Here is a 10,570-nt window from a genome sequence, read left to right as displayed (position 1 = left end):
TAAACCTCCTGTTGGTGAGCGTTTGAAAGCTATTTTTGTATTCCTCCCCATGCTTCTGCTTTACCTGGGGAGCACCCCAGAGCCCTGGAGGGACCTAAATCTGCTATCACAACACCAATCATTAAAAACACACTTGGGAGAGAACACCGGTATTAAAGGGGTTGGACCTGGGGCACACGGGGCCTGTTTTTCCAAGGGGGCTGAGCCAACGCTGAGCAGAGGATCTTTACCTCCCCCCAAGGAACGCCAGCTGCTTCTCTGCAAATGCAGGATGTGCTGCTGGAGCCCAGGAAGGTGCCCTGAGACAGCCACGTTTGTCATCTCCTCCACCAGCATGAACCTGGGCTTGCAATTAACGCAGCAAGACCCAGCCTGGCCAGACAGCGAGGCCAGGCAGTGTGCACTGCACCCTGCAAAAGGCATCTGTGGCTGGGACATGCTCCTTGCACCCCGAACCCTGCTCATCCTGAGTCTTATCTAGAAAAAAAAGTGATTTTCAAGTGGTTTCTGCCTTGGCATGGGGCAAGAAATCCTGCAGGAAGCTCGTTTCCTCCAGCCGCGGGGTGCTCCGTGAGGAGCTGGGGCTGTTCGGTTTCACAGAGGCTAACGAGAGGCGAAAGACCACAGCGTGTCCTGCCAGGCCAGATAGAAAGATTGCGAAGGCCGGTGGCACTGCTCGGCAGCCTGCCATTAGAAATAACTCTTCAAAAATAGCAGCGTGCTAATCTCAGGAACCTGCTGGTATTGTCAATGACATTAATGAAGTGTTTCGAAAACCAGAACAAATGCCTTGGCTTTCTGGGGCTGTGCTGCCCCTTGTAATTTTCCACAACAGCCTTCCAAGAGTCCTCACTGTCTTCTTCCCTCTCATCCCCATCCTTCTCTCAAGCTCCCTCTGGGCTCTCTTCCAGTCCCTGAGGTCCCTCTGGAGCTGCTGCCTGCTCCTCACACGTCTCCAGGCCCCTCCACGGGTCCCCCACAAAGCACACAACGATGCACGGCCTGGAAGGATCCTCGTGGTTCGAGGGTCTGAGCACTCAGCCGTCACACCCCGACACGCTGGTGGAGGGCAGCAGGACCCCTTGGAACAAGGAGGCACCACGCTGCCCTGCCCTGCCCGCACAGAGCCCTGCGCCCCTCAGGTACCATCCAGCACACCTCAAACTGACTCAGGTGGCACAGCCAAGTGCCCGTCCGTCTCCTCCTCTGTTTGCAGCTCTTTCTTGGCAGCTTTCTCACCACCTCCTTCCTTCTGTGGCAATCCTGTGCCAACCTCACTGTCCATGCTCGTTGCATGCTCAGAGGACGAGGTGGTGCAACCCCAACTCTGTTTGAGCCTCACCTGACGTGGTTTTGCCTTGCAGGGGCAACAGCAAGTCACTCGGACACCTGGTTTGGTCTGAAAGGCCAAGAACGTCAATAGGGTTCTCACTGCCTTCGCTGAAAGGAGCAGTTTTGGTAGGACTCCCATAAAAATAATGCCTTAAGCTCGGCGCCCCCTCTCCTGGTAGCTGACGAGCAGTGCACACAGGCCCTGCCAGGCCACGGCCTTCTCATGGTCCTTTGTCCAAAATCCCCCAGCAGCTCCTGGGAAAACCCCAAATGCACACTTCAGCCCTGCTGGTGTCTCTGAAGCAGGATAACACCAACCACACATAAAGCTTCAACCCGACCACGTACCCAACACAGGCCGACTTAACAATATTGCTTGAGCGAAGAACACAAGCGTGAACCTTCCAGTTTCATTGCCCTGATTCGTTGTGGAAGCATTTAGTGCTGAAGAAATTAAATCATTTGTGCACATGGGGTCAGAGGGCATGATAAACCCAAACTGGCACGGCTTCTTTCAAAAGCAGAATCAGACTTGAATTACATTGCGTGGTCAGCATGAAACAAAGAAAAAAGAAAAAAAAAACATGCTATATCCACTGGAGATCAGCTCCCAAAGCCAGTCCTGCAAAGCCAAACCATCAGCCATAAGCTGCCGCTCATTCCTCACTCGTGTGGCACGATGCAGTCACAGCAGCCTGTCATCCTTCCTCCAGTTCGTGCGACGTCCCCCTGACAGCTCAGCTCAGCATTTCGTGATCGGGCTGCCATCGACTCTGGTAGAAGTCGTTCTGAGTTGGAGCAATCCGGTGCCAGAGCAGGAACACAGGCTCAGCTTGGCCACCTGCCTGCAGGGCCAACTGGCTCCTTAGGTAGGAGAGAAGGCTGGAGAGCAGGGAAAGGACTCACCTTGCATTTAATCAGGTACGTGGCAGCCCTGAAGAAGCTTAGCAGTAGGGCTTTAGTTGACTGAGCAAGGAAAAGAGGGTGGTTTCTGAAATAGGGAATCTTTTAGCTCTGTCAAGCACTTATCACGCAACCATCTGAGCTCTGGCACACACTGCAGAGCTGTGAAAATCTGGCTGGCAGATGAGAAAACACACTCCAGTAAGGGAACGTTATCTTCATTTGTCAGACAAGGAAACTGAGGCACAGAGCAGTTGTGAGTCACCCACTGCCAGGCAGGGAGGCAGTGCTAGATAGATAGCTGGACTTTTAAATGAAGCCACGACTTCCTGAGCCATATGATGTGCTACCAGACAATGTGTTTTCATAAAAAGCACGTCTGGGGACAGAAGCAGCTCTGTGTGAAGAAAGCATTCACCATTGTCCCTTTGCTGGATTACATCACCCTCTGTTTAGCAAGCGGTTCAATTAAAATTTTGATTGAAAGCTCTTATAAAAGCTGGTCACCAAAAACGGCCAGAAAAATCACTGATCAAAGTCAAAAAGGCTCACGCTCTTAACTCAGCTCGGTGCCACTGTCTCCCTGATAAAAACAGTATGTGATGTTAAAGTGTGCCCGTTATCGAAACATTTCTTACTGCCACTTCTGGATGCTCTTGGGCTGAACGACTACACCTATAGCTTCTGTGCTGGCCGACACAATCGGCAGCTTTTTTCCACCAACTAAAAATAAATTGAAGCCAAGGGACAAATTGAGATATCATGGCAAAGGGAGCCGAAGAAGAAAAGTGAACATTTTATGAAACAATTTGGATAGGTGAGAAAGTTTGCACACGCACAGTTGCAAAGCTCTTTTTTCTTTTAGCTGCATCAAACATCCATGGCTGTGTCACCTACTTGAAAGAGTACACGGAGGAGAGAAATAAAAGCAGCTAAATGTTCATGTGAAACTTCAGTAAAGAAAGCTTTTCAGCTTCAGTAACCATTCCAACAGGAGTTGGGGAAGCTCGAGTGCCCCGGTACTGCGCAGTGTCAGCGCACACAGAGCTCCCTCTGTTCACCAGGCTCACAGCCCAGCACTGGCACAGATTGCCCGGGGAGGCTGCCGGCTGGGCAGCAGAGGCAGCTTCTGAGGGCCTGGCTGGCCAAACCTCCCCCTGGGATGGGTCAGGCAGGACTAACCCTCACCTCGGGAAAGGACTGATCCATGGCAGGTCACAGGTCTTTGAAAACAGTCACTAAAACCCAATGAAACATTCTTATGGGAACACCCCACAGCCAGCATCCCAAATTTCACCTATTTTAGATAGCAATGAAAACCATTGTGGCAATACTGTAAAATTTGTCTGTGAACAATTTTGTGATAAACTTCAGTAGCCTTGCAGTTCCTGAGGGACATGGGAAGCAATGACACTTAGAAGTTCTTTTCATACCTCGTTTGTATGGCTCTGTAATGGGGATTTATTGTTCCATTCTGATAATACAGAAGTTTAAATTCCTCCAACATAGCTTGCTGCTGTGCAATCACAAAGGACAGTTTGTGTTCATAAAATTACAGAGCAGTCTTTTGTTAGTTTTGCTGAAGCCTTTTCAGAAGCAGTGGGTGTCTAGAGTTACAACAAAGTATTTCCAGACAGAATGAAGTATTCCAGCAAGAATTAAAATAAACAAAAAATCAACAGAACATTAAATCTACTAATGAAATATGGCATTTAAAATCATATATATATTTAAAGATACTTTAAAAATAAATATTTTTAAAAATATTAATATTAATATTTTTAAATATTTTTAAAATATTTTTAAAAATAAATATTTTTAAAGTATCTTATGGTGTTTATTACCAAACACTTGGGGTTACTAAAAGTGACATTGCCTACTTACAAAAAGCCAGTGGCATTAAGGACCACTTCAGGTAAAAGGGATTTTTTCTCCCCACTCTGAAACTGGCTGCACAAAACATTGGCAAGTGTAAACCATTTGCTTGGATTTTGTTCCCAGCAAGAACGAAGAAAAATGCTCTTACAAATGCAGGAGAATGAGTCTGGATAGTTACCAAAACCAGCCCAGAAACCGAGGAACAACTCATTCGGGGTATAAACCGACTAAATCTCAAAGGCACCATCTTCTTAAAATAATCTTTCTGAATCTCAAATACTTTTCATCACAGATGGAGTTGAACTTGCTTCCCTTGCAGCTGAAGCACTGACTGGGGCTTTGACACATCGCTTGAAGCCTGTGCTACAACACTTGGAGCAGCAGGGTGTGAACACAGGGACAGCCAACCCCTACCTGCTGCCCGCTGCTCTGCTGCGGAGTTGAGGTAACACGGAATCACCTCCATCCACCTCCTGTTTCATAAAAACGTAGATTTGCAAAATCAATAGCTTGTATCAGGCTGGCAGTGTCCTTGTCAAGACTTGAACAAACTCCTAACGCCCTTGTTAGTGAGTAACAACTTCTGTTCCTGCCTGACTGCCCGAATACAGCTCCCAGCCACCTCACCTAAAAAAGAGGAATGATACGAGCAGAGCTGCAATGTCCCTCATTGCCATTTTGCAGAGACCTGCACTTCCCTATCCGTGACTCGTTTTAGTGCTGCAGGACAGTTAACAGTGGACACTTTACATGAAGAAAAATGTATAAAAATATTTATTCAGCATAATAATCCAGAAGTAGAAAATACACAAGTGATACAATAAAATGTCTAAGCTACTTCGTGCCATTAATTGCAGGAACATTCTTGCCCATATTTGATGTACTCTGTCAGGCACAGCTTCCAGTCAGCCTCCTGCAGCAGGACAGCCAGCCCTGCGCTGCTCAGGCAGGTGCCCAGGTGCTTGTGAAGCTCCACGTCTCCTCTTGCAGCCTCCACAGGCAGAGCTCTCACTCCTCTGGCCCACAGAACGACCACACACTGTGTTTGAGATCTCCAGTTTGAAATATCTGATACCCAGGCACATATGCAAGTACAGAAACAACTCCTGCAAGACCTGGCACATCAAATCCTGAAGGTTTTGTGTCAGGACTGCTGCCACCTCCCAGTGATTCCCGGAGCAGGGAGCACTCTGTACCAGTATGATCTGGTTCCTCCAAAGGCCACCTTCCAGAAATGCTTAGAAGTACCCATAAAAATGTGACTTCATGTGAGGTTTGAGGACACGCATGCAGGATGGTAACCACTGGGCTGTTTAGCAAATTCCAGCTGCATTTGCTCCTACTTGCAGCAATGACATTTACTAGGCTCATTTTACAGACAGACCAGAAATAAGGAAACTCAACTCACTCACTCTGAAAGGGAGAGAGAGAACAAGGCAGCATGAGAACTGCATGGCCGCTGCCCATGCTGGGTGGATAACAGTGCTCTGAGCACTCTGTTCTCTGAGGCACTGTGTACAAAACCCAGCGATAAGAATCCCTGCCCCATGGAGAGCACCTGTTAGAACTCAATGTACAAGACATGGGAAAAACTCTGTGTGGTTCTTACCACGTGTTTTTTACATCACTGGGGCTCTCCAAAGAATGGGAAAGCTGGAAACGTGTTCCTAGGAAGATGGAATGGGAAGGATAAAATACACAGAATTACACGTTTTTCCAAACAAATCTGACACTGTAAATATCAATTTGGAGGATAAAGAATAATAAATATCAATTACCCTTTTAGAAAATCATCTCATATCCTTTCAGCCTCTTAACACTAGAGCTGCAAATCCTCAGGAGTGGTATGAGTAAGCTGTAAAGCCATCAGGTGATGTGATGCGATCTATTTTTTATATTCTTGCTGTCTGCCTTTCAAATTCACACTAGACTAATACGAAGACATTAGAGAGAAGAATTCCCATTAATGGACAAGGAGTCCGTCCTTTCCCAAAGCTGACTCATGTTTCTTTGCTGTGACAGACAGACTGTAAACCTCTCAGTGTCTCTCACTGCAGCTGCGTGTTCTTCAGGGTTTCAACCATCCATATCCGTAAACTTCCTTTTTCCATAATTCTGGACCAGACTGGAAACTGTGATTTGTGAAGCTTGTCCCTTTTCCCAGCACTGGAAGTCATTCAGCCCTTTCTGGCCAGCTCGAAACAAGGCTCGCTCTAGTTCATCCAGCCGAGCCACCAGCATCGATGTGTCTTCGTTGTAAGCATTCTGAGAGGAGTCCATGATACGACGAAAACGGCTAATAAACGTCTAAAAAGATAAGCAGAATTACTGACAGGTAAAGCAGAGGCTCCTTCAGATCAAATGCTAGCAGCGTGAGCTTTCAAGACAGGCATGCTGAAGCTGGAAGCTGTTCCCATCTGCCTGCAGCTGGCGAGGGGTCTGCCAGCTGCAGCCTGTTTGCACGCAGCACCTGTTAACCTGGGGTGTGAAGATAAACCATTTGCTCTCCCAGCTTGTGCAGGAAATATCTGATACCCTGGGTGGGAATTGAAATGGACTCAGTTTTGGCTGCTCTCTAGTGACAGGCTTGTGCAGTCCACAGGGTATAACACAATTACAATCTCTTCTGACTAGTGCAGGTGGAATGGATCTCACGCCATGGCAGCTGTTGTAGGAACTTACCAGCTGCAGCTTGTGAATGGACCAGAAGTTATGCTAAAGTCACTGAAACGCATTCAGCATGCTGGAAAAACACTAAAAGCACAAACACACACAGAAAACCTCAAATCTCTAATAAATGATATGTTAAAAAGCAGAAAGACATATTTAAAGATTTTACACCCAAATAGATTTAAAGATTTTATACATAAAATATAAGAAGAGAGGAAAAAAAGAGTCAAAACTCTTTGAAAACTGTACTTCTGTATTTCAGAAGCGGGTTTTAGAAACACATTTATTCTGTAACTCTCACTTTGGCTTTGTAAGCACCAGTTCTTGAATATTTGGGGGCGGGTTTTTTGGTGTGTGTTTTTTGTTTATTTGTTTTTTTCTATTTTATTGTCAAACAGCACAACTCCCCTCTTGTTTACTTTTAACAGAATGAAATCATACCAAGCTAAACTGGGTCTTTTGCTAAGATGAACATTAGCAGAAAGAGAAAAGATGAGGAAAGGTGTGGTCACCTCCTCAGTGCAGAAATCAAGCCTTCGATGGACCACTCCCAGTAAGCAGCAGTGTTTGAAAGCATCTCTGCACCAGCTTTTATAGAAAGAAAGGAAGGAAGAGGAAGAGAGAGGAAGAAAAGCCAACAGCAATCATCCCAGACTACTTAAGAGATCTGGCTGAAGGAAGCTCAGAGCTGTTAGTGGTTACCTTTAAAAGCTCAGGGTGAGAGTAAATGCTCAGAGAAGAGTTTGCAAAAGTCCGGAAACACACAAAGATGTTATCTATCTTTTAAAGGAGAAAGGGGAGATAAGGAGGAAGGAAGGATGAGCCAAGGAATTATAAATTCATCAGCATCAATTCCTGGAAACATACTGGAACAAATAAATAAGATGCATAAAACTCTGCAAGAAAATAAAGAGAAGTGTAACGGCCAGCATGGATTTGCCAAGAGAGTTGGGCAGACTGGGTTAATTTCCTGTTGTGGCAGGATGCCAGTCAGGGGGCATTCTTGTAAGAGTTAGCTAAACTGCCCCGAGGTGGCTGGTAAAGACAATTGTTCAGAGTTCCTGTCAGGAAGAAAGAACATACTGAGTGGAGTTCTACCGGGATCTAACTGGAACTGAGCAGTATTTAACAATTTCACTAATGAGCTCACTAATGTATATCGATTAGATTAGCAAGCAACATGTAGGAATAGGAGGGATGACTGCAAGCACATTGTGGGGCAGAACAGTAATTCACAAGTGATCCTGACAGAATAGAAACATGGTCTGAAAACAGGACGTAATACAGCTGGGACTAACGCAAGGTTCTACATTAAAGCAGAAAGGAGAACTGTATGAATGCAGCATGAGGAATGATTGTCTGGATACGCAGCCTGTACCATCTCACTGTGGACTGCAAACCAAACTCGTGTCAATGTCACACTATTAAGAAAAATGGGTATGCTGTGACACAATGAGTGTTTGATCATCATGGTCTAGAAAACCCACAGAGCAATCTTTTTGTTTTCAAGAGCACAAGGCAGGTCCTGAGCAGCAGAGCGTGTGCTGTTCCGGACACTGCCTGTCAAAGCAGAAGCAGATCAACTGGAAAAACACCAGCAGTGCACAGATCCGAGGTCAGGAAGCAAGACCCACAATGAGGTATCAAATGAATTGGGGACTGTTTATCCCAGTTTGAAGTAAACTAGTGTTCAAATACATAATAGCCTGATGCAGGAAGGGAAAGAATCATCTGTCCTCAGCATTTACTTTGTGTGAGACAAACAGAACAGAGCTTGTATTGCTGTGGAATAGATTTAGTGTGGTTTAGTTTAGGAAACCTCAGAAGACTAGGACAGTGAGGCACTGGAACAATTGCCCAGAACAGTGTGAAGTCTTATCATTAGAGAGCTTCAAAAACAGTTTAGAACAAATAAAAACAACAGAAAGCAAATTATTTAATCTGTACCCTTGCCACAAGGCAGAATTAAAATTGCATGTCCTCTAGACCTAATTTACAGGATTTTTTGAAAAAACATATTTACAGTGTGCAAACTCCAAGCTAAAATTCCACGCCTGGATGAACACCTGGGGCTTGCACTGCCTTCACTATAACCACAGAACCATTCCAATTGGAGAAGACCTCCAATATCACCTAGTCTAACCTTTAACCTGGTACTGGAGTCCACCACTGAACCATGCTACTAAGTTCTACATCTGCACGTTTCTTGAAGACCTCCAAGGATGGTGACTCAACCGCTTCCCTAGGCAGCCTGTCCCAACACCACACTGCCCTTTGGGTAAAGAAATTTCTCTTAAGTTCCAACCTAAATCTCCCCTGGCACAGCTCGAGGCCATCACTGGCTGCGTAGTTGCCTACAAGGGTCCTACACCAAGATCTAGGAATCCCTAACCAATTTATAAGTCACTTGGATTAAAACACGGTATTTTTCTGGAAAATCACTGAGTTCCTGGGCACAAGGAGATGGAAGAACATAAAGCCAAATTTCAAGGTTCGGTTCTAATACTCGCCTGCAGGATAGTCTGAGCTATCTCGGGGTTCTCCGGGTTGTCAAAGTTGAGGAGCTGGGAGCCGAAGCTGTAGTAGTAGGGCCCCATTTTGTGCAAATCCACCACGTTGGCGTCCGCGCTGAACACCGTCCTCCAGGCTTCCTTGTAGATCTTTGGCAGCTCCACCGAAATTATCCTCCTCTTGCTGTCGTGCAGCCCTTTAGCCAGCCACATCGGTATTTCCAGCTTCGAGCCCTGCGCAAGTGGGAAAAAGGCAGAAAAATAAATAAATAAATTTTTAAAAAAGCAGTTAAAACCTGCAGGACACCCGCGCCTCCACTTCCCAGCGTGCCCCGCGCCGCCGCGCCAACCGCCCGCCATGGGCTACCCCGCGCGGGGGCTGCCGGGAGTTGTAGTCCCCGCCGCCGAATTACCTCTGGGATCGAGTCTCCCGAGCCGCCGGCGGCGCCTTGGCCCAGCGCGAAGGCCAGGCGGGGCAGGCTGCTCTCGGCGCGGCCCGGCAGCTTCTCCTGCGACATGAGGATGTCGTCCAGCGACAAGAAGTTCTCCTCGAGGCCCAGCCCGGGACCCACGGGGAAATACGCCTCGGACATGGCCGCCAGGGCGGGCGGCGGGGCTGTGGAGGCAGCGGCAGCCCCCCGGACAGCCGCGCATGCGCATTGCGGCGGCCGCCGAGCCCGCCCCCGGCGCCTCAGGATCGTAATGGCGTCCGCAGTGACTGAGGCACAGAGCTAAATGTGTAGCAGTTTATTAAATCTTGTACTATTTGATCTCTTACTGAGAAAAATAAAGCACAATCCACAGAGACTGGGATGTACTTCCATCACTCACACACTCTTTATGTACCATAGCAGTGTGTGCTATAAAAATGGAGCAAGCTAATGGAGAAACAGCAGCTTTTTGTGAGCTGTGGTGTGAGGGATTTGTGGCGATCTAAATGCTGCTGGTTTATTATACGAGCACAAGAAACAGAGACCAAAAAGCAGAAGAAATGTGTGCCCATGTGTTTGTAAACGTGATGCACCCACACTGCTGATTTTAGAACGTCCCTTTCCCCATTATCAGGCGCGTTAAATCCTGACAGCAGTGCATGGTCCTGAAAAGAAAGCTCACTGATAAAGGTCATTTCTTGTACCGTGCTGAGTTTTTATCTACAGTAGAGAAAACAAACTAAATTAGAGTTAGCAACCTCAATTGTTTTACTATGTTGTTGTTGGGCATCAATGAGAAATGAAGTCTTTCTCTTTGAAAAACAAACTGTTCTATCTCTGCACATA

General features: G+C 46.7%; 1 protein-coding gene across 1 annotated transcript; it reads right to left on the bottom strand.

The window, feature by feature from the left end:
- Positions 1–4,864: 4,864 nt before the first annotated feature.
- On the bottom strand, positions 4,865–9,961 carry GINS3 (GINS complex subunit 3). The gene is made up of 3 exons (XM_038185453.2): positions 9,707–9,961; positions 9,294–9,527; positions 4,865–6,420 (listed from the first exon to the last, which is right to left on the bottom strand). The coding sequence occupies exons 1-3, from the start codon at positions 9,884–9,886 to the stop codon at positions 6,190–6,192; spliced, it is 645 nt and encodes a 214-aa protein (XP_038041381.1). The 5' UTR covers positions 9,887–9,961; the 3' UTR covers positions 4,865–6,189.
- Positions 9,962–10,570: the final 609 nt, after the last annotated feature.

The sequence above is a fragment of the Anas platyrhynchos genome, chromosome 12, assembly GCF_047663525.1.
Source record: "Anas platyrhynchos isolate ZD024472 breed Pekin duck chromosome 12, IASCAAS_PekinDuck_T2T, whole genome shotgun sequence".
Taxonomy (NCBI): Eukaryota; Metazoa; Chordata; class Aves; order Anseriformes; family Anatidae; genus Anas; species Anas platyrhynchos.
The sequence above is the reverse complement of the archived record's forward strand: the minus strand, read 5'-3'. Positions and strand labels throughout refer to the sequence as shown.